General features: G+C 35.0%; 1 protein-coding gene across 4 annotated transcripts in view; it reads right to left on the reverse strand.

Annotated features, from left to right (window-relative positions):
• Positions 1–472: 472 nt before the first annotated feature.
• LOC129002560 (transducin-like enhancer protein 4) overlaps positions 473–24,193 on the reverse strand; it is a 125,171-nt gene continuing 101,450 nt past the window's right edge. For 3 of the 4 annotated variants that reach the window (XM_054430451.1, XM_054430450.1, XM_054430449.1), the window contains 9 exons: positions 11,527–11,625; positions 10,104–10,157; positions 9,447–9,538; positions 8,695–8,977; positions 8,162–8,235; positions 6,845–7,094; positions 5,264–5,659; positions 2,885–3,112; positions 473–2,086 (listed from right to left, as the gene is read on the reverse strand). In XM_054430451.1, the coding sequence (XP_054286426.1) occupies positions 1,979–2,086; positions 2,885–3,112; positions 5,264–5,659; positions 6,845–7,094; positions 8,162–8,235; positions 8,695–8,977; positions 9,447–9,538; positions 10,104–10,157; positions 11,527–11,625 (1,584 nt within the window). In that variant the 3' untranslated portion in view covers positions 473–1,978. The remainder of the gene's footprint in view (positions 2,087–2,884; positions 3,113–5,263; positions 5,660–6,844; positions 7,095–8,161; positions 8,236–8,694; positions 8,978–9,446; positions 9,539–10,103; positions 10,158–11,526; positions 11,626–24,193) is intronic. The other variant, XM_054430453.1, reaches the window with a different exon arrangement.

The raw sequence follows: 24,193 nt of genomic DNA on the forward strand, positions 1-24,193 counted from the left end.
ATTGGAAGTTGTAACAGGCTAAAGTTACTATGAAAATTATATTTTCTCTCTTTGTTTTTGACACTATGGTTGATGAGACGAAAAATGCTACATTTTATAATATTTTGCTCTTTTATTTCACTAGATTAAAATACTGGTGTATTTGACTTTAGTATTGTTGGTTTGGTTTGACTAATTTATTTTTTTAATTTTTAATGAGTAACTTTTCTGGGTGTCTTCTATCATCAGTCAAAAAGCCAATACTCATTCAGTAAATAGCAATGCAACTTTGCAACATGTAGAATAAAGTGAAATGATCTCATAGCTTTGTTGCTAAGATCAGCTGTTTCTCCAGCCCAAGTGTCCTATGATCAAACCCAGCTGGATCCAGTTTCAAATGATCAGCTGACTTATCATGAATGAATCAGCAACATGAATTGAATACTTAAAAACTCTTCCATAAGGATAAATAAATCACACAAGATACTTTGAGAATCGTGTTTACTAGTAACAGATGATGAGATTTACCAGCGTAGTAATTCGGTGGAGAGTCGCTAGTCGCTAGCGTAGCTGTACATGAACATACGTATATACACGGTACAAACCTATCCCTGATAGTGTCTATGGTGTATACAGAAAAATATACTTTGTACGGCACAAGCAGTGTTGTACATAAATGCTATTTCGATTTCAATAACAGATACTGAATAACACAATGTGGGATGTGAAAAATTAATAAATATTGTATAAAACGGCAAAATGCAATGTACAGTACAACTTTGATATTTTGCACATTTTTATATCTAGCGAATTTTCTGTTAAAAATAGTGTTCTACGTAACGATAAATAATTACATAATCATTAACGTAACACTGCTTCAACCAACAAATTATAACTATTATTTACAGTAATTTAACGTAACTTTCAGTGTTACTTTCGCTGTTAAAATGTGGAAAATATCAAAGGTTCGAAATGAAAAATTTGAGAAACATCTCTAGACCTAGTCACTAGTAAATACTTTCCAGAATTAAAAACAATTACATAAACATTTTCTTGGAAAAGAAGAAAAACAGCATTAATAAGTTCTTATCTGTACAAAAATCGGACACGTCACAAAACAAAATGCACTGTCGTCTAACGAACGTCTGTACACTGTGTCGAACGAAAATAAACTTACAACTGGAGATCAACACAAACAGGTTAACCTAAAGCACCTAGTCTCGTCTAGAAATGTACAAGAGTATGGTAAGTGGATATAAGAGATTCATTGTACACCTCGGCCCTCTATTCATCCGAGATCAGATATTACTTGTCATTGTTCAAAAAAAGGGTTGATTTTCATTTATATCAAATTATGAGAAATTTCATTTTTTTTGCATGCACCATTCAAAAATATTAGTTACATTCTTTTATTGTACAAGATGTAATTAATTTGATCATAATGGTTCCTTGCAGATTTGTGTCGATAAACAAAAACTGTTTTTTTTTTCTTTGGTGTTATTAATACAAAAGTAAGATAAACAATTTAAATATGTTCGTCTATTGATTCACATAAAACTTTGTCAAAAAAATACCTTCTGAGCAGCCTTGAAGAAAAATAGTTGTTTTTTTTATATTAAAAATGGTCCGTTCACATTACAAGCACCAATACCAAGCTCTTCTTTTGTAAGAAAGATAAATTTGTACACTCTATAAACAAAAATGTGATTTCACATTCCACAAAAGGAAGATTTTCAAAAACATAATAACATTTAACAAAATTCAGATTCTTTGGTCATTGCCTACGCAATACATTTAACATTTAAAAAATAGCTACACCACTTTTTCACCACACTACAAAACTTGTTTACTCATTCCTGAACGATTGCTGTATCATTGGTGCATTTTTATCACATGAGTCATTTACAATACAAATTCACCGATGACAAGTAAGATACAACTAAGTAGAGGGACTCAGCGCAGGGATCTTGCTCGGTCACTTTTTTGACTTTGAGCGTGGTCAGTAAATGACTTCGTAGACGGTTGCCTTCTTATCGCCCGAGCCCGTCACGATGTATTTGTCGTCAGCAGAGATGTCGCAGCTTAACACCGACGACGACTCTTTGGACTGTAACAAAAATGAGAAATTGAAATTTTACTGTAAGAACCCCTGTATTAAATTAGAAAAGACAATGTAATATTGTTTACCTATGATGGTGTACTTTTTATTCCTTCATTAGGAATATCTTAATCAAATTCGCACGGGTTTTTTGGGTGACATCAGGCCTGCAGTTTGAGTGTGATGCACTATGGGCCCGAGAGACGATTTCGCCCCTCTCCACTTACATTGTGGGGGAATTTTACTCTTCCTTGCGCGCCTGGGTCTGAGCCCACCATGCCCATTTATAAATGCGGCTCTGGTGACATTTTGGATTTAAGATGAATTTACCTACCAACTGTATACAATACACAAGTCACTCCATTTCTGACACCTTAACATTTGTTTGGTTAAAATAATATTTCAAGTTGGCAAAATAACAAGACAACGCTTCACTATGACATACTCAGGGACATAATCTGAGTAGGTAACTTGTTTAAGCTTAATAACAATACAGAGTGAGGTTAGTAAGATGTGTAATGAGTTGCTTTCTGCTTATAAGTTTTTTATAAGTTTGTTAATGCTGTTTAGTTACTGTCTAAGACCATGTGTTGAACACCATTTATTAAAATTACTCTACTGACTTTGCTAGGGATCAAACCGGCGACCTCTTGTTAAGGTGTGTTGTCAAGGTGAGCACAACAATTACTCAGCTACCGAGCAACAATAAATTTATGGCTCACGTAGGCCTATTGCACACAGAAAAATTGTCTCCAACTAATCATGAAAATGGTGTAAATCGTTGCATGACAAATCTACAAAACCAACCTGGAAGATAGAAGCTCCGTAAGGTGTCCGCCAGGCGTTGAGGAGGTTGTCCTTGCCTGTAGAGACGAACCACTTGCCACACGCGGCGAAGCGCAGCGATAACACACAGCTCTCGTGCAGGTGCAGCTGGTACTTGTCTGGCTTGAGGGCGTGTAACACTTCTACATTACTGTTCTCCATCCCTACAGCCAGCCACTCGCCCGTGGGGCAGTAACCCAGGGAGAAGATCTGCAACAGGAGGGGGAGATGTTGAAACATGTGGGTGTCTACGTTCCTTGGATTGCCCAAAAATCACAATGTTTACTTTGAAAACACAAGACAAGTATCTGATTAATGTGTCTAGCAAGTTTGTGGGCTATGGTTGTAATTGCTGGAAGTACCACAAAATCACAGTTATTTACTGCTTCCCTTAAAAACCAGTATTGAAACCTTTTCCTTGCTATGTTTATGTTAGACATTGCTATGGTGCTCTAGTGTTATTGGATTTGTTTACAGCGTAACTATACCGATACAAATAAAAAATGAGCAAGGCTTGCACAACCACCATAAAAATGTTCTCTACAATTGTCACTTCTAAGGGGATATAAAAAGTGAGATAGAGCGTCAACTATTGATATTGTAGAGAGGCCATTAAAAGTGAAAATATCTTAGAATAATTTATATTGATCTTCAGATGGAAAATTATCCTTAAAGCCATTAGCACAAAGAAATAATTTGATTGAGTTTGAATCAATTATTCTCATTCCTTTGTCCCATGTCAGCTATTAATTGTTTAAATTAATTAATTGTTTTTAATTTAATTGATTAAATTAATGCAATTGGAAACTATGTGGGAATTTCATTTTTTAGAACAGTATGTATATATTGATTCTATCTTAAAAATAAATTAAGAGACTAGTTGAAAAAATGAGTCTTTGTCAAAGTTTGACAAACTTTTTAATCTGAAGTTTTATCTGTTGCCAGTAAAAATGTTTTCTGAACTCAAATTTTATTTGAGTTTCAATTAATTATGTTTTCTTAAACAGAAGGCTAACATCAGATAGCAAGATTAGAGTTCAGACCTCCCTAAATAAAAAATTACAATGGTTTTGAATAGGAAATAAAAAAACATCCATTTCACAATGACCATTAGTAATTTCAAACAAACACGCAACCAATACAAAAGAAACGATGATTGTAACGAAAATCAAACATCTCTGTAAATTAATGCTAACAGCGTTCATAAACAACAAATAACGAGGCTTGTAATGGACCAATACCAGATAATGTGTCACATGCATTACATCACAGCGTGTAAACAATAAATAACCAATTGCAACATCGGAGATGTCAGTGATTAATACTGGCGGATTGTTGGTTCCATTTGCTCCGGATCACCCCATTATCTATGTAATGGACCCATTACACTCTTTGTACCACTTGAGTGAAATATTTACTGCGGAATCCGCTTTAATCACCATTTATAATCTGTAATGCCGAGTTCCATCTTTTAGCCAAACTGACCGCATCAGCAATGTTTGGTTTGGCATTTAATATTGGTTTGCTTATTTAATCAGATAGCATTATTGTGGTGAGATTAATTTATGCAAACGGATTAATGGGTTTTTGATAAGGTTAATGCTTTGTGTGTTAGAATCTGAATTATTCTAACATATCTGAATGTTAAAGCGAGCGTTTTTCTTTTGAATGAATCATGTTAAGGTATTTTTTATATTTAAAGATTGAATCACTTGATAATGGTAGTTCTCACTCACTATTGTAAGATTTAATTTAAATTAAAGCACGAATATCGTTAACAAACACTAAAATGCTATAGATTTTCAGTTAATACACAGGAACACTAACCACTCAGCTATCCAGAGACAAACAAGGGTTTGTGTTTGTAAATGTGTTCATTTAGGCATTGGCATTTTATTGAGTTTTATAGAGAGCAATCCAATACAATCAAATATTAATATCTCTTTTGTCCATTAGCATAACTTCACAGACAAATAAAATCATTAATGAAATACAATTAAAGCTTAATGACAAATTACATCTGGGTCTAAACGCTTGCTTCAATTGAACCAGCAAAAAGATCAAATTTTACATGTCTCAATCTACCCAGCTATTCCCAATACCTTTCTAAGTAACAATTTGATTTGTCATGTCAACCAAACAGCTATGTAACTAGGCTCTGCAACTACAAACAGGATTTGTGCTAATTTACGCCATAGGCTTTTGACATTTTTTGTGAGGGATCAAACCCTACTATACAATCATACATTGACCTCTTGTTGGAAAGAATAATTAATTGATGCTATTGAACCGCAACTGGTGGCTGGGTCCAGAACCGTTTTTGCTCGGAGTCAAAACCAGCAACTAATTATCACCCCCCACCTGAGAGGAGAAGTCGTGCTGTTGTAGTTGTCGCCCTTCGCGAAGGTCCCAGGATCGCACCGTGTTGTCCAACCCTCCCGTCCACAGCTTGGTCCCGTCTGCGGAGATGTCTATGCAGGACGCTCCGTCCGTGTGTCCCTGGAACTGTCTCACCAGCGTCTGGTTGTGGAGGTCCCAAACCGCGATGTTTCCGTCGCTACAACAGCTGAAGCAGACCTTTGAGTCGGGGCTGATGGCGAGCGCGTAGCAGGCTGGCGCTGACGACGTTAACTCTGCCTTTATCCTCGGCGTGGGAGACGCAAGGTCCCAGATACTGAGGTTGCTCGCTTCTCCGCCGACGATTAGTGTTCTACCGTCAGGGAGGAGTTTGACCGAGCGGATGTAGTTATCCCTTTGCTATAAAACACAAATAGTTAATTAGAATTTTTACCCAAGAGTTCTAAAAGGCATTACAACTTTTTAAGGTTTAAAAGGGATGCTCAGTTCAAACAAATTGAATTATCAACTCATAACTGAACTGGTGACTTCCAAAAGTTCCGAATGTACTTAGAATTTTCAAATACCTACCAAAAATTATTGTATTTAGTTACTAAAAAATATAAATGTCAATTCGGGCCATAGCAAAACCAAACTTTTATTTTTATTTTACTAATAATTACTGTAGGCCAACTTGAAATACTGTATTAACAATTCCAAAACAACTTTTTTCAATGAATTGCTTAGGTAAACTTAAATAACTAATAATGTACAATGCTTGTGTTAAAAGCAATCAAGACTTGCTTAAATTATGATCTGCAATAGCCACATCCATCACAGTTATTAAGTACAAAACCCAATAAACAATAAAAACCAAGGCTAAAATTAATAAAACAACTTCACACATAATTTAAAACACACAACTTGTTTTGTAAAGAACTTCAAGAAATTCAAGTAAACACTACAAGTAAAACTGAGATAATGACAGAGTAAAATGAATCCAAAGCTTTTATGCATTTTTATTCATTTTTATTGCAAATTGGTTCAAACTGAAAAGTGTTTCCTGTAGTGTCAGGGTTAATTTGTAACATTGCTTCTTTAAACATTTCAACACTGTTTTAGCAGATGTAAAAGCATCAAACAATTAGAAGGGTAATCAGCTGAATCAACAACTAAAGGTTTAATCAGTCGTAACACCTTGCAATATGCAATCCAACTGTAATGTGTAATGTGTTTGTATGCATTGTGAACGTAATGGAGTGTTATGTGCATCTCGTTATATTGAATCACATTCAATGCAAGTCCATCAAACAGCTGTTAACTGTATTGTCATGCAACTTAATTTATAACAACGGCATTAACAGATGATGGCAATTTTTAATGTGATAGTAGAGAATTTTATCGGTTTGCGGTGAAAGTGGTTTACGGAAGTTTTTATTTTTGGAATCATTATTCACAAGTTTTGCTTCAATATGGGTTTGGACCATTTCCATTAAAAAGGTTAAGTAAACTCCAATAGCCTAGAAATAGAACACAGAAGGTAGCCAACGATTCACACAACATAACCTCAAAATACAATGATCTTACAATCCACAGACTACTAACCAGACAATCTAGTTGGCTGACAGGACTCTTGGTGCCGGGTTGGCTGATGTCCCAGACCTTGACACACCCCTTGCCTCCCGTGTAGACGTACTTGGTAGGGTTGGAGATGGTGACGGCACAAACAACCTCGCCATGGCTGAGTGTGTTGATCTGTCGTGCGTGACGAGGGATGCCGGGGCCTATCAGGGCGTCTGGCGGAAACGGCACCGGCTGCATCTGGCCCTCCGCACTGACGTGGAACGAGTAGGCTCTGCAATCAGAATTAGTCTTGTTTTAGAGAAAAGCCATGCTCATTAGAAGTTTTCTCAACTAGGGTTACCATAGAACACTGTTTTTTTTTTTTTTTCTCCAAGTGCATCAGTGTTGCGCTGATAAAAACCCTGCAAATCTGAACGTCGATCTAATTTGATTCACCCGATGTGGTTGTAGTAATCAAATAAAAAAAGCTATGTGTTCAAAAAAATTAAAAAGGGTTTACGAGCTGACCATGAAAACTGGGAAAACTATAGGAATTGTATGAGAATTGTGATGACAGGAAAAGTTCTAGGTTTGGAATTTTTGCCTGGAATAAGTCCATGAAAGTGAATTTGTTTAGACTATAGACAGGAATCACACAATAACTACACATCTATTGATAATAAAATGGAAATAATTGAAGTATCACAAAAAAGTTTTAAGCTTGAGGTTAAAAAAGAATTTACCATCTACAAAGCTAAAAACTCAACCCATGTAACATTAAAAATGAAAATGGTTAGACTTCTTTCCAGTCAAATATTATATTTGATACATACATTGACAAGTAACACATCAAAAAAGTATAAAATAAGAAGAACAAAACCAACTGAAATACAGGTGGCACTGGGGAGAAGAAGAAACATCATGATTCAGTCACTCAGTCAGTTTTAGTTAGTCAGTAGCTGTGATAAGACAGTGCTGGCCAGCCTGTACAGTTTTAATCAGTTATATCAATTTTTATTTCATTTTACATGCTAAGTTTCAATTGTTGTGATTGTGAAAATGTAACAATATATTGACATACCACAATGTATGAATACATCAATGATGTGGTTGAATACAAAATGGCCTGCTGAAGTTTAATCAAACCAACAACTGTAGTTGTATTAAGGTAATCATTTTATTTTATCAATATATTGAGGACTTCTTCAGCGAGTATATTGAAGAGAAATTTCAGTAAAATTCCCAAACTGGAGTAATCTACTAAAGCACTCTCACTCAGCTATCCAGTAGATATTTCAACAATAAAGGATCTTATAAATCTTACATACAACGTATGATAGACAAAGTATGTATACTTACGGTTTGCCTCCAGGTATACCACCCAGTGCTGGTCCCAGTGGTGCCCTCATCTGGGAGTGAGGGTCATATCCAACCTGTGGACCCAACATAGAGTTACCACTGAGGCAAAGATTATTGAAAACAAAGCCACTTAAAAGCTATGTAAGCCTTTTAATTGTTGTTATTTGAAGTACAGTACTGATCTCTTGCCTCCCAATATATTTACTCCTTCTGTTACCGACTTGTGCACAAAAATTAGGAGTCAATAATCAACTTAGTTAACTGGAAGCTATATTATTTGTACTGTATTGAATATTTTAGAACTTGATATTAAAATAACATATTGATAAATGTACTCTTACAGGCAGCAGACCAGCTGTAAGGACTAAAACAAGATTCTGGAACCAAGTTTGAATATGAAGAAGTTGAACATAACCGAGGATGGTGCGAACTTAACCTACTACAGGGTGTGATGATGAGTTTGAATATTGACTGGAACTTCAAGTGGTCTATTCAGTAAGTACAATTTCTTGTATTTAAGTACGTAGACTTACCAGGGGTGGTCTAGGGTAGCTGTTGAGCGCGGGAGGGAGGTTGTTATGCAAGGCCCCGTAGGCCCCAGCAGCCTGTAGCTCGTGAGGCCCCGCCCCAGCCAGGTAGTGGGGGTATTGAGCGAGTGTGGGGGGCTTGACTAGAGGTTTGAGTGCTGGGGCCCCGACAGTACTACTGCTACCCCCGCTTGTAGGCGTGACAGATTTACTGATGGGGGTTGTAGGCTTCTCCTCCATCTTTTTGGTTGATGGCGTACTGGCGTTGGACGACGTTCCACTTCTTGGGCTACAAACAAAACATCAGAGTTAGGCTAAAACACAACTAACCAGTTTGGATATGTTATCTTGGTACGTTATCTTAAATGTTGATGCATTTTTAGTGGCTAGCGCCTCGATCTTCAATGGGATAGGGACGGCTTTGATTCGTATCATATTCACAAAGATTTCAGGGATATGGACTGATTAATCTTGAAAGCGTTTAAGACTTAATCTTAAAAAACCCAAGTTAATGTTGTTACTATGTGCTAATAGTTCTTGAGTTTTTTTGTGCATTTTGATGTAGGAGATATTGTAGAAATGAAAAAATGTGACTGAGCCAGAGTTGGTCTTTCTGTAAATTAAACAAGCAACTCCCAGATTTCAAAATTACAGCTATTCTGCTACCTTTATGTAAATCAAATTTACTTTACTCTCTAACACTACATGAAACTTATGTTGCCCCCTATGGCTAGCGCTGTAGTGTAGTAATTATATACCTGTGAGGTCCTACGTGTTCTTTTTTCGGTGCTAGCTTCTCGAGTCCGTTTTCTCTTGGTGAAGCCGTTCCATTCGGTGGTGAAACGGGGTCCTGAAACGCAGAAATATTAATCAGTTGTGGTTAACGTAATTCACAAACCTTGATCATTAACCATTTAAAATAATATATAATTTTACAATTTCTGTGAATTTTGAGCAAGAGATTAACACTTTATACAGTAAGTACTTCCTTTCATCCGTTTGTCCATACTGTTTTTTGTTCAATTTTTCTGATTTCGTTACTTCTTATAGGTTAGGCTCTTTAATTTCAAAGATAGGCTATGGAAATAATTTCTATCAAGAGACCATTCAAATATACAGCATCAAATTATCTAAATCTTACACTAATAAGCAAGAACATATACAAAGTCCAGTCCAAAAAAGCAGTCTTTCTACTTATGCAGTTAAAAGACAACATATCATGCAACAATAAAATAAAGATAATTGAAAATAAAAATAATTTGGACTAGGTTTTTTTTTATAAAATGTGTACTTTGTATTTTTCTTGCTGTGGTTACTTTCAATTTGTTAGTTACGGTAGTGCAAACATTATTCTATAAGTATTAGTATAAAACTTTTGTGGTTGTTTTGGAGGTGATTTTTGTGGTTCTACTAACCTCACTAGCGTCATCCACAACCAAATCTTGGTCACTCTTCTCCCCATCACTCGCCTAAACAGAGAAAAAACATTACGTTTTAGACTTGTGTCTCTCTGGAGTGAAAGTAAGCTAAATTTATAGTTCTGAAATAATTTCTCCTAATTGTTTTCAAAAACTTTCTATATTTGCTGTATAGGATATACATACAGAGTTGACAATATTTTTTCAATCTCTAAAGTAACAATTGTGTAGTAAAATAACTGACTTAGAAATAAATGTGGAAGAAAATGTGCATAATATTTAAGTTATTATTATTTTAACTATCGCAAGTAATATAGTTAAAGATTTTTAATGTATTTTTTCAGTAGATTTCGAAGCTCAAATTATATTTGGAATCAAATTTAGATTAAACATTCAAAAAAATCAATAGATAACATAATGAACTCAATAAAAGCTTGAGGAACGAAACTACATTAAAACAAATCATAAACTTATAAATATATACAGAATACATGCAGACAACAAAACATTTGCAATATATCAAGAACATCTAAGTAATCCGAGCGCTTGGAGAAGCAGAATTCTCTTGAATATAATCTCATTCATATAACCTGGAGCATTTGATCCGGATTTTCTATTTTCACGAGTTTCATTCTAAGCTACTTTTGTTTGAAACCTTTGAACGAACAAGTGTGAAATGGCTCTCGGAGCCCGGTTTAACCTGGAGGGGTAAAAACTAAGCAGATTACGAATGAAATGCGAAATGCGGATGGATTTAAAACATGCACAAGAACAAAACATGGCTAATAGCATTACGGACTCAGTGAGAGAGTTTAATTAGCAACTGATTTTCACATGAAACTCCAACAGTTATGGTAAATATTTCAAATTTTAATGTTCTATGACTTTGGGTAATTATATTACTGTAATATTTTATTGTGTTAATTACAAATTCAATTGTACAGCCAGAAAATATTGAATGCTTTTTATATGTGTTTTCAATATTTGATACAAATTCAATTGAGTCCATAAATAGACTGAATAGTTCAAGTAGACTTCTTATTAAGGAATAATGATGAAACATGTGTAAGGAATCTGTTTAGTTTATGGTTTATTGTAATCTTAATTATTTCTTATGATTAAATTGAGTTTTATAAACAAATTTGTCGGAGATGATTGCAAATTAAATTGTAACAGAAACTAAATTTGAAAATAGTTAATCAAAATATACCTGGATAAAAATTAAGAGTTTACAAAACTATGATCAATAAACACTGAAATGAATCAAATTATCAGCTGATTTATACACTATTAGACACAATCTTTACCATCAACTGTACAGCAAATAAAATATAAAATGGACATTTACAACATCGATCGAGCAGATACTAAAGGAATGACAATCAATTCATTCAAGATTGAAACCGAAAAATAAACTCACATGGCAGTCTTTTTCTTCTTTCTTCATTTTCTTGTGTTCCTGTTCGACAGGACTTCTTGGTCGGTACTTTTCTCTCTCGGCCGGTGATATTGAATTTCTCTGAAAACAAAAAGTTAGATGTAACAAAATACCAAGTAAATAATAGATCCAAAAAGCAGCAAATATATAAATTACCTTTTTATTGACAGATAATTCAAGTAAAACCTCATTTTCAGCCCTAGTTGCAAAATACTGTATAGTAATTCATGCATTGTGGTAATTTAATCAATATATACACTAAAAAAAGATAAAAGAAATACATACACTTGAAAGAAAAGTACACTTCGAAAAAATCTAGAACCAAAGTGTAAAAAGAAAAAACGTGACACACAATTCCCTAAAATAAATTCTCTTGCCGTTGGAAATAAAATATGTTCTATTACAGTAAAAGCATTGTTTTAAAGGAATATTGGCTTTGACAAGAAAAGTAGTGTCAACATGAAAGACTGTTTTTGCTTCATAAAAGTGACGAGGATTAAATTTCACAGATAAACTGAATGAAGGTAACAAGTCGAGAAGTTTAACATGAGTTATTGACAAGAAGAGGGAGAAAAACTTTCTATCATAATTTTTCAGTGAACCTTGTGAGGAATATATTACAAACGGAATGGTTATTTGATTTTTGGTTGGTATTGTTTTCATGGTTCGTAAAATTAATATTTGTGAAAATATAAAATCAGTAGGAAATGATGTCTCTATTGAATTAACTAGTTGTGGACGGGTTTACAAGATTCCGATTGTTTTTATCAAATTTAAAAAAAAAAATAACACCAATAACACAAAAGTAAAAAATATTCATATTTAAACTTTTATTACTGGAAATATTATCAAACTATAATAAGTAATTTATTTACAAAACTGCTCAAAATTAAGTCAAAAACCAATCATAGCTTAAATGTTTTGAAGATTGAAAAATAAAATAATTTGAACATTATCATTCTACAAAAATTTAATTTCAATATAAACATATTTATCAAAACTCGTGAAACCCTTCTAAACTTAAACCCCTTGAGCAGTAGCCAAATAAATAATTTCAATTTAGTTCAACAAAATTTACATATTTTTTACTGGTATATTTTTCTACTGATCAGTTTAAAACAGTTTATAAACCAATTTTAAATCAATTTAAAAAACAAATTTGTATAGAGAAACATAATCCATTTAGATTAGAGATCAACTGATATCATTGATTGTTAGCATTACCAATTAAGCTAGATTAAACAACTATAATTTACAATCATCACACATATTGTTGGGATATTTGAATTAGAAGCTAGTTTGTGATGTAAATTGTAATAGTTATTGCTAGATGAACAGTATCAATTACTGAACATGAAACAAAGCTGACATAATGCAATAAACAATCTGCATGTTGTCCAGGCTGCTATCATTAGGTCAAAGAGAAACCAATCCTCTATGGAGCGAACACATTTAGTTACACAATTTAATTTGTGTTTCATTTGAAAGCAAATTGTGCTAAAATCATTAATCATTGATTGGCAATTAGAATTTAATATGAGATTTAGTGATGTTTTGGCTTATGTTTATTTATTTGGTATTAACCATGCATGGTTGTGATTGATTATAAGAATTATTGGACAGAATTATAACACAATATATAAATATAAATTAAGTATAAGTTTATGTCAATATTGTTATTGGAAATCTATTAGTTACTTCTCTCCCTTCGATTCATTATGTAGTTATCGTATCGTAAATACTGTAGAGACAAACATATAGTAAGTAGGGATGGTTTATTTTGTATTTATATAGGGTTTATTGTACTGAATTACAAATTGTTGATTACTTAATTTTTACCAACAAATGTGAAAATAGACTGAATTAGTTGCAAGATAACAGGAAAAACTGATAAGTCAGTTTCAAATACTTTTATTGACACCTAGTACATATTTTTCTTCCTTTTTTCGTCAAAATTTCCAATTTTTAGTTTTGGGCCTCTATGAGCCCAAAACGTTTTTTTAAAAATTGATTTCTGTGTGTGTGGATGTGTACAGACCACACCTGTGGTCCGGTTTTGACCAAATTTGGCTTGTGGGTACCAACCCATAGCACCTCGCATTTTCCAAATTTTTATTTTCAATTGTGATTCTCCATAAAACCCCATAAAATAACAGTAAAACCTGATTTTTTCAAAAACTACTAGAACAGTTTTGATTAATGTTTAGAGTGTTATTTCTTTTAAACCTGAACAAAATATTACAACTCTTAACACTGTAAAAATACTGTTCAAAATTTATTGCAATAATTGAGATTTTCCACCTCAAACCAATGAAATTCTACAAAAAATCTAATGTGATGTTATGTATGTGTCAATTTGCTGATACCGGCACTTCATAAACATCTGTCCATAAACACATACAGCTGATTATCACAGCCATCGATTCCTTCTAAAACAAACAGAAGTATATTGGTTTTCAGGTCCAATCCGCGGCGTTGTTTAGTATAAACCTTTGTGGAGTTTTCCCAAGCAGAAAACAAATCAACGCTATGTCAACCATGAATGTTATTTGGCTTGAAAACAAGTTCAGTGTTTTGTTCTGTTTTTTCACCCATTCAGATGGAAAAGCTGAATTACTTGAGCTGTAGCGATTCCATCGGTCTTATATGTTTAGTTCACCGGTCTCTTGTGTAGGAATGCATATGTTGTATTCGGTTTCAGCTCTAAAAATTTTGAAAATTAGTTTTTTACCTTTTATAAAATCAGTTGACCCTTTGTATAGCTTGAAATATCAACTAAAAGATTAAACTTTGAAATCACCACCTTTGACGTCCTGTAGTACTAATGCTTTTAAAAAGACATCCTAATGCATATATTTATTTGGAATAATATTACAATATTTGAGTTATAAAACTATATTGTAAAATTTATAAATATTATTCAATGTATATTTTATTTTTTAATTATGTTTTTATTTTTATTTTTACCATCAATTTCTTTTAGGCGATCTGATTTATCTGTCATTTATTTACATGTATGACAGTTTAGTAGGCTTTAATGAGGACACAATATGTAACCTACTTAAAACAACTCATCCTGTAAAAAAAAAGAATTAAAAACTTTTTATTTGAAATTTTTGATTGAATTCTCATTTGTCAACGTTTTTGTACCAAATGTATTCGTAATTCGAGTTTTTTACTCGAGTTATCGTGCTAACGGTCATATTTGAACGGATGGTGCTTTGCCAGGGATATCAACAAGAAAATCGGTCTATTAAAAAAAACCCCAGAAAAAAACGGGTCTATGTTTTACCACGAGATGGTAATAGCTTATTCCCTATTTCGCCGTTTCACGTTGACAATAAACGGCATGATACAAAGAGGTACAATGTTGATGTTGGTCGTTGCAGTGGCGGACGCGGTTCCGAGCACAAACGGCGACATTTATTTGTCATCGCCGTTATTTGAGGGCTAAACATTTGTCGTTGTATTTTCTCTTTCTGTTTGTATCCTCCCCATATTTGGGTAGTGTCGATGCTAGCGTTATTTTTATTGTATAAAGGACATCGTGCTTTATAGCTATTATTATTGACTTTGAATTGTGTAAGTAGACTTGTACCGAAGACTTGTGTTATCTGTTTATGTTATGATGACTTTTATCCTATTTAGGAATTTATCCTATTTATCAAATATTTATATATGACTTATTTCAGGGTATATTTTACTATTTGCGTGTTAGTTTGCATTCGACACCAGAGTAAAACCAACGGTTAATTTAGTTGATTTAGTTAGTTAGTTTAAAGTAGGTGAAGTATGTATAAATAGATAAATAAATAAATAAATACATACAGTACACCTCTATTAATACAGACAGCTATTTAACAATGGTTTATACAAATTTCATACAACTACCCGTTGGACATACACTGCAAACTACTCAGTTACTGTTTAGCTCAATAGTGTTTGTATTTTGCGTACAATTATTGGACATTTGTTTGTTAGGTTTCAGTACACAAGGGGATGCCTGATTCCGGTAAAAGGCTGATTTTCTTCTAATAAGATTTATTTTATTTAATCTGTACTCATTTATCCGATCGATCGACTTGAATCCCCTACAGTCCGGTTTAATGAGAATTTACTCCAATAAATATCAAAACGCACCCACATACCTAAACAAACGTTGAATCATCTCCACAAAATCCACAAGGATAAAATTAGCGTTTTTCCAGTAATCGTGAGTTCACCTCCACCAGCTGTTTCTAAAATCTAAATCCCCAATCATAAACACATTAACCACGGTCCAGCCCTTTATCTCCAGTTGATCCAGGATGAAAAAATCCACAGAGGAGTAAACAATAACGTTCTTTAGCAGTCATCAGTTCACCACACCCTGTTATTCAAAATCATAATCGCCCAATCATAAACACATCAGCCCGCAGTTCCTGACGCTGCTTGAAGAAACAGGATCCGATTAACCGAACACCTGTTATGTTCAGTGTTCACCTGTAGATGGAGGGATGTGTGCTGGGAGCTTGTCTGTCGCATGTAAATCAGTATTATTCAAATGAGGCAGCAAAGGTCGACAAGTGTAGTAGGCGCCGCCACACCCTGACATCGGCTACCTACCGTCGGATAACCGAGGTTCGGATTAGTGGGAATGATTTGTTTCTGATGGTACAATCAATTTCGAATATTTGACGAAGTGTTCGGATTACTAAGGGATGTGGAATTAGAATAACTGGTGTAATGATAAATCAAAACATTTATTTTACAACGGCGAAAGTAAAGGAACTGTTAAAAATAATTTCAGATTAAATATAGTTTTGTTTGCAAACAATATTTTTCGTTTTTAACGAGCTGTTCGTGTTACTGAAAAAGCCACTGGTAAATAATCACTTTTAAAAATCGTAATTACAAAAACTACAAATATTTAATTAAAGATGTGTTTGTTTGGACTATCAAAACCACCAACTTACTGACGACATTTAATAGAAACAGACAAAACATCGGTTTTCGTAAACATTTTGAACTCCAATTCACGTAAATATGGCTTTTGTAGCCTACATAATTTTTACATCCACCTTGTTCATTGGCAATACAAATTACAGTGGAGCCTCTATAACAAGTAACCCTTGATAAGAAATGCAATTTTAAAATACCCTTGATATTACCCCTACTAATGTTATTGAAAGCCTCAATACTAGGTCTACCTCGATAACAAATATCAATTAATAACCCCAATGAGACTTGTTATCAAGGTTCTACTCTTACCACCACACTCCTAACATCTCAAGGCCGCGCCACAGTTGTGTGGATACCCCCGGGGGGGGGGAGGACTAGGGGTGGATATTGTGTGAGGGGTGGAGGGGGGGTGGCAGGGTAATGAATAAGCAATGTACCAGAGCCGCGGGGCACTATTGATAAACCAAATTAACGTAGCTCATTGTTCCGTGTCATACCTCCCCCACATCTCTCTCTCTCTCTCTCACCCCCTCCCCTTATCAACAACCACCAACACGTGTCTTGTGTTCGAGTTGTATTTGATGAGCCGGATTTGGTTTCTCAAACATTGTGCCAAAACGTTTGGGTGTCAGGGGTTGATTTAATCACATGTTCGAAAATTATGAAAAATAGGAAAACATTCTATTGGTCTATATGAAAAATGGTAATATGGTGAACCAGGGTTGGGTTTGCTGAGGTGGTGCCATGAATTACCTAATGCAGCATCTTTTAATTTTGTTTGTTGGGAAACTGTGTAAACAAAAACTTATCATTTTCACCAGTTTGTGGTTCCTTCTAATCAATTAGCTTTTTTTAAGTTTTAAGTATGAGTAAAGTAAACATTTTTTTACCTGCTACCTATCATAGAAAACAACGGTAATTGTGACCAAATGGCAAACGGCATCTGGGTCTAGAATCGATATCGCTTGGGATCGAACCAGTGACCTTCAGATTAGAAGGCGAACACTACATGACAAATTTGGCTACCCGGAAATTGTTTCCTAACCAGTATAGCAACATACCCTCATAAAGATAATATTACCCTATTACGCAATGCACGCAATAATACAAAAGTATATTTATATTCTTAGCTTTAAAAACAAACCAAACTCCGCGCACACGAACAGAACCGTTGTACCAAACACGGAGATAGAGGAATTCCTTCGAACAAGCGCAATGTTGTCGCGAGAAACATTGTGGAAATATCAAAAACATGGAGAGCAGACATGCACATTACGATGGAGGTAATGTTTACAATTACACGATCCTTTGTTTGTTGCCTGCGATTGTGTGCAAACACGGTGATTGTGTCACTACACGACACACACACACAAACACACCAACACCGAGTTGATCAAATTGTTATTGTTGATCGCGTGCATGTCTTGCGACATTATAACAATATTCTTGAACGAAGATTTTATGTCCAAATGTTTGAATATCAATCAATTATAAACAATGAATAGTTTTAAAACGAGCTAAATAAAGTTTTCCTCGATCAGAATTCTTCAGTGCCAATTTAATTAGAAAACAGTAGACGTTAAAGTATAAACTTAAAAACTCCATTAAGCGGGTTCCAAAGTAAAGTTTTAATCAAAAGAGACCCCATAAGGTAAAACTAACTAAATTACTCACTCGACCTTTCAATACTCTTAACTTAATGAATTTGATAAAAACTCGTCCCGTAAATCCCGACACTAAAACGGTTAAGTCGGACGTAAAGGGCTCCAAATGGATTGGATTAAATTAGGGGAAGAAGAAGGGCAGAATTTGCGACAAGTAATTTGCTCGGGGCGCCGTTATCGTTTTTAAACGAAACCAGCGCCATCTATTATGTAGTTGCGAGGGCTGCGGTGTTCGTTTTTTGCACCGACTGTACAAAGCCCCTAGGATAGTACAGTCGGGGCAAAAACCCCGGTACAGCCCCTGCTGCTGTTTTGCTGGATGTTGTTAATCTCTGATTAAAATTAATCGCCGCATCTCTAAACAGGGCTGAACTAATCGTTTTTGCAGAGCAAACAAACACGGATTTAATTATTTTGGAGCGCAAAGTGGTCTCTAATCTTCTAAAGTAGTAATTCATCGTATGAAACACATGGCCTGTGACTGTGGACGACTGGTGTGGAATTGTACAATGGATTGATATTAGTATCGACTTGGAATTCCAATTTGTCTCCACATCAAAGCAAGTCTTGACGTTCTGGGTCTCGGTGGTGGAACTACCCACCAATGACTACCATGGCAGAATACCGTTCTGGACGGGATCATATTAAACTAACATAAAAAAATATTACAGACGAAAAGAACATTTTCTGTACGGAAATCCCCAAACTATTCTTTTCGGAGTATCCTGCCGAGTTTAATTATATATTAGAAAAAGTGCACAAAAATACCGTAGGCCTACTACAATTAATATTTATTTTTCATAAGTGCATTTATGCAATTATGCAATTGAGTTAATTTTTTATCGACATTTTTATGTAAATTGTTCATGGGAAAACGTTTGAAACCGAAATTGATTGATATAGCAAAACTATGGGTGGCTAATCATTGACTAAATATACCTATCAAATATGAATACCCCTACGGTAAAAAGAACATTAACTTTCATGTAATGTGTCTCAAACGAAGACAACACAACACTCGTGTTACAAACACATAGCATTCACATGAGAGCTTTTTATTTGAATCGGATGGCTTACTAGGGGGAATCTCTTTACCCCCCCCCCCCCCTCACTTCCACCCTACACACGGTCGCGTTAAACTGATTACACCCTGACATTATCAATTCACGCCCCCCTCCCCCCCAGCTCCCTCGGAATCAAACAAGTCAATATATCTCTTTTATCGACAACCGCGCGACAATGCCGCTCTTGTCGCTGTTTGCGGGTAAATAATTCCTGTTTGATATACAGCGGCGATCATATGCTCGATAATGGCGGGTTGATCAGCTGATAATCATATGTTTGCTTGTCACTGCCTCGTCGTTTGTTCGATAGTAATATCAGTTTGTTGCGGATCCCGGATAGTGTGTTGATGTGTTGGTGATTGTTGACATGTGAAATGCGTGTCGACATTGGTTTTGTGTGTTCTGAGGGGGTTCTAGGTCAACTTTGAAGGCAAAAGTTTGAACAAAGGAGTACATATAAACATTTTTATACTAATGGGTGTTCTGTGATAAGTGTTACTTTCCACTCTATGGGTCTGATAAAACCAGGATGTTTGCCTGTAGGATTTGTGTAAAGAACCCTTTTCGATTATACATTCTAATGGATGTATTACAATTACAATTTATAAACCATTGCAAGAATTCATTTTAGATAGCTGATAGGACTACGGTCGAAAACACCCTATTGAAAATGAAATAACAAAACCCGTCGAGGCAAAACGTGAAGATAATATAGAAACGAGCCCCAGCTAAGCAGCTTAGTTTGGGGTCAGGGGGGATAAAAAAGGCGGGAAATGACGCGAAAAAGAATCGGGAGGGAAGAAATACCGGCGGGAGAGGGGGGGGGGGGTTATTACGAACAGAGCCCTCGGAAATGAATGAATTAAGCGGATGAAGCTTTTGGGTCGCGGCGCGACGTGCGCTGCATACGGCGCGGAGATAACGAGAATATAGGGAACATCTCTACAGTGTGTTGCATGTTTGGTTGGCAATAGTATCTGATGCTGTCTGTATATTATGTCAGCAAAACTGTTCTACTGCGTGTTGCATTTTATGTTGGCAATAGTATCATATCTGATGCTGTTTGTATATTATGTTGGCAAAATTGTCCTACTGTGTGTCGCATTTTCTGTTGGCAATACTCTCCTACAGCGGGTTGCATGTTAGCAATAGTACTGTCTGATGCACTGTCCTACTGTCTGTTGCACTTTATGTTAGCAATACTTTCTGACAGCGTGTTTCACGTTTTGTTGGCAATACTGTAGTACCTCATACTGTATGTTGCATTTTATGTGGACAATACTCTCCCACTGTGTGATGCATGTTATGATGGCAAAAGCAAGTATCTACCATTATGTTTTGCATGCTATGTCTGCATTGATTAATGTTTTATACGGCATATTCTCTGTCAGGTGGGCAATAGTATAGCACATTGTATGTGATCACAGTATGTGATCATTTTTACTACACCATGTCTTGTGTTATTTCGGAAATATTATCTAAAATTGCACACTAACCTCGCTCCATTTACTACATTTATATTAGCAAGTGGCTGTAAAAATAAATGGAAAATTTCAAAATGGTTCACACAGTTTAAATTAATTTCGTGTAAAACCATTTCTTAAATTTAACCAACGTTGAACTAATTGCACAAAATGTCAATTTTTTAGACGTATTGTCTCAAATAAATTCCCCACACTGTCAACCAAATATTTTATAGCATGATAGTTTAATATGACTTTTAAAATAATAACATAGAAATGTGTGGAGGATTGTATACAAAGAATCTTCTACTATGTAATGTTCTTGACGGCGCGGCGCGGCAATACCCGCAGCACACCACTGTAGCTGGATTGCTGTTTGCGCCGTTGCTTTTTTCACCGCGACTAAAACTCCAAATAAGTTTGAAAATTAATCATAAATGTATTCAAACAATAGTCTACACCTACTTTTCACTGTACCAACATAACTTAATCCGTACATCACTCTAAAATATTCAATTCACATTATTAAACTTTACTCTTGTGTGTCAATTATTTGAAACGTTAATTCAACGTTGATGACAGAGCGAGAATTAGCATGTTTAATAAAAAAAACTACAAAAAATTCAATAAAACATGTGCAATTAAACTCTAATACAACTCTGAACGAGGATTAAAAAATGATAATCAACTGTTTAATGATAAAACGATTGCTAATGGAGAACAAAGGATATTGCAACGATGTGTTCCATAATAATATAATAGTTTACGCTGAAACGAGAGTTTATTTCGACGTTGTTTTGTGTAATTAGTTGTCATTGCAGTGAAACACTCGTCTAAACACGACACCTGCATTGCGAGTAGCAATTAAAACTTGCATGGAATTTTAATTTTAAATTAACTTTTTCTACTAATAATTTTGCGTAAGCTGACTTTTGATTTTAAATTTTTAATTTAGTTTAATTTAACAGTCTAGTTTAGTTCCTGGATGACACATAACACTACATGAAAAACTAAGAAACAATTTCTTTACAATTAATTTAAAATATATTATAAAACTATATACATTTAGATTTGAAATCAAACTTCTAAAACTAAATAACTCTGTTAAATACCTCACCCTTAGCTTCCAGACGTTTTTACATCTCAATAAATCATTTAATTAAATTTTATCTTAAGAATTTTAAAACGTACAATATTTTTTACTAAAAATAAACTTGTTTGATTCATGCTTTACAGTATTTAATGACAAACCACTAAAAAATTCAACAACTCTTTGTTTAGTGAATAGTAAATCATAAATCGTTTTAGCTATATAGATTCGGCCTGACGAAACCCCCCTCTATCTAAACGAAACATTTACCCATGAAACTGTATATCACAAACCACGAGAGACACAGGAAAAGCAAAGCTGCGAAGTCTGGTCGACAGAGGGTGTTGACAAAAAACCCTTAAACAAACAAAATCTCCGAGGTAGAGAGGGGGGTAAAACAGAGGGGGGTGTTGAGACATTCGTGACAAGGGGGGGGGCTCATCCGAATGCTGAGTACTGTTTGTCTGTGAGAAATCGATAGACGTCTTGTGGGGTTTTGCTGAAGGGGGGGGGGGTAAAAACCTACACACACAGTCGCATGTATACTTACACAAACACACACTCGCATCAACTTAATCGCCTGTGGGTCGTAACAGATTTCTGGAACGATTTCTTCATTTTGTGAAAAATGGCTTTTCATTGTCGTAGCTTTTCTTGAGAAGGGTTTTATGGTGTCTTATCTCCGGAGTGTTTAAATTTGCCTAGTTAAATTACGTTCAGTTTTTTACTGAAGCTTTTATAAGGGTTGTTTGATATGTCAGGAGCGATTTGAAGCCTAAATGTACTGTAAATGTGATTTATTTATTTATTTTTCTAAATAGAACATCGTCATCATATGCGGAGGCAGAACTAAATTTGAACTTTGACCAATTTGATAGCAAATCAATCGTAAAATATAAAAAATGTATTGCTTGCAATAATTTCCACAAATAAAAAAAATACAATTTCTCATCGTGATAAAACCGACCATTCTTTAAATTGCACAGACAAGTGTCAATAACAACACGCGTAATACCAAAATATAGACCATAATCATACACTAATTTTTAACAGGATTAAACCAACATATGTTCATATGTTGCAACCATTAATGAGGTAGGTATATATTTGTGTAAGTGAACTGACAACGTAGCAGCTGCAGCAAATGAGAGGTGTTGTAGGTTGATAGACTAGTCTGTTTGTAGTGCATTAGGCCATAGACAAAAAGAATTAAATAAGGCATACCTATCATTGACATCGCCTAACATAGAGACTGCTATAGAGTACAGTGGTGATACGTTCCTATCATTTATGTTCTAAACTCCTATAGTTCAAGTGTTGTAAATTAAACGTTATACCAATTTGTCCAATAGTTGTCATCAATCTTAGCTCACGAATAGATGGTGTTCTGCTTGTAAAAGGCACTAATCACTACAACTACCCAGCTAGTTTGTAAGTTTGTAAATTAACGATTACGCGATGACCAAAATAAACAAAAACTAATATTGCAACAGTTTACATTTTGTCTAACCAAGTAACGCAGTTTCTCCAAATAAACCTCAAGTACCCATCTTGAACACAAATCTGTCTCGAAAAGCAATTTGCCCGTTTCTCGTGCGCGCAAACAGAAGAAATAAATTCATAACGGGCCCAGTAATCCGGATATAATGAAATGGAAAATAACGGAGGATAAAAACAGAGGATATAATTCAAAGGGGAGCTTATGTCGCAGACAATGAAGAAATTGAGCTATAAATCTGTAGGGAGGCATGGGCGATTAGGTTGAGCCGTTGACGCGCGTATGTGTGCGTGTGTGAGTGTGTGTGTGTGTAACCTCAACCCCAATACAAGCCCCAAGACGTTACTGTACATCGATCCGTACAAACACAGCTCGGATCTGATGAGCTCCCCCCTCGGCCTCGCCACTCGGGTTAGAATCACCCACTTCAAATCCCCACTCGGCTGCGAACACTTGGCGACCAGCTTCGCCTACTTTTTCCCGCGCGTTTCACACATTTCGCGGCAATCGGTGAATATTTTATCGTTGTGGACTTGGAAAAGGTCAATCAGTTTTGTGGATTAGCTTTGGGACGTGGGTTAACTGTGAGTGACTGAACTGACAATATATTGAAGAGTAGCTTGAAAAGTATAGGACGTTATGTGAAAATAATTAACGGAGAAAATTTGATTTTCCCATATTCCTTACTAATTGAGGCTGTATAGAAAACTAAAGTTCTAAAATAAAAAAAATATTATGACGCTTTTAGCCAAATTCGTTAAAATTAGCTTTGTTGAAATAGACAATTCCAAAGTGATGCCAAGGATCAATTTTTAAAGAACCAAAAAAACTCAGCTCAATATTCAGGAGGGTCGAATTCAAAAATGTCCAAACAGAAATATTCCACAAGAAACAATTTGTCTAAGAGGAAAAAGATTTTGTTAATCTTT

This window comes from Macrosteles quadrilineatus, unplaced genomic scaffold, assembly GCF_028750875.1.
Source record: "Macrosteles quadrilineatus isolate MER2022 unplaced genomic scaffold, UCM_ALF_1.0 Scaffold_9__3_contigs__length_116548681, whole genome shotgun sequence".
In the NCBI taxonomy this organism is placed as follows: domain Eukaryota; kingdom Metazoa; phylum Arthropoda; class Insecta; order Hemiptera; family Cicadellidae; genus Macrosteles; species Macrosteles quadrilineatus.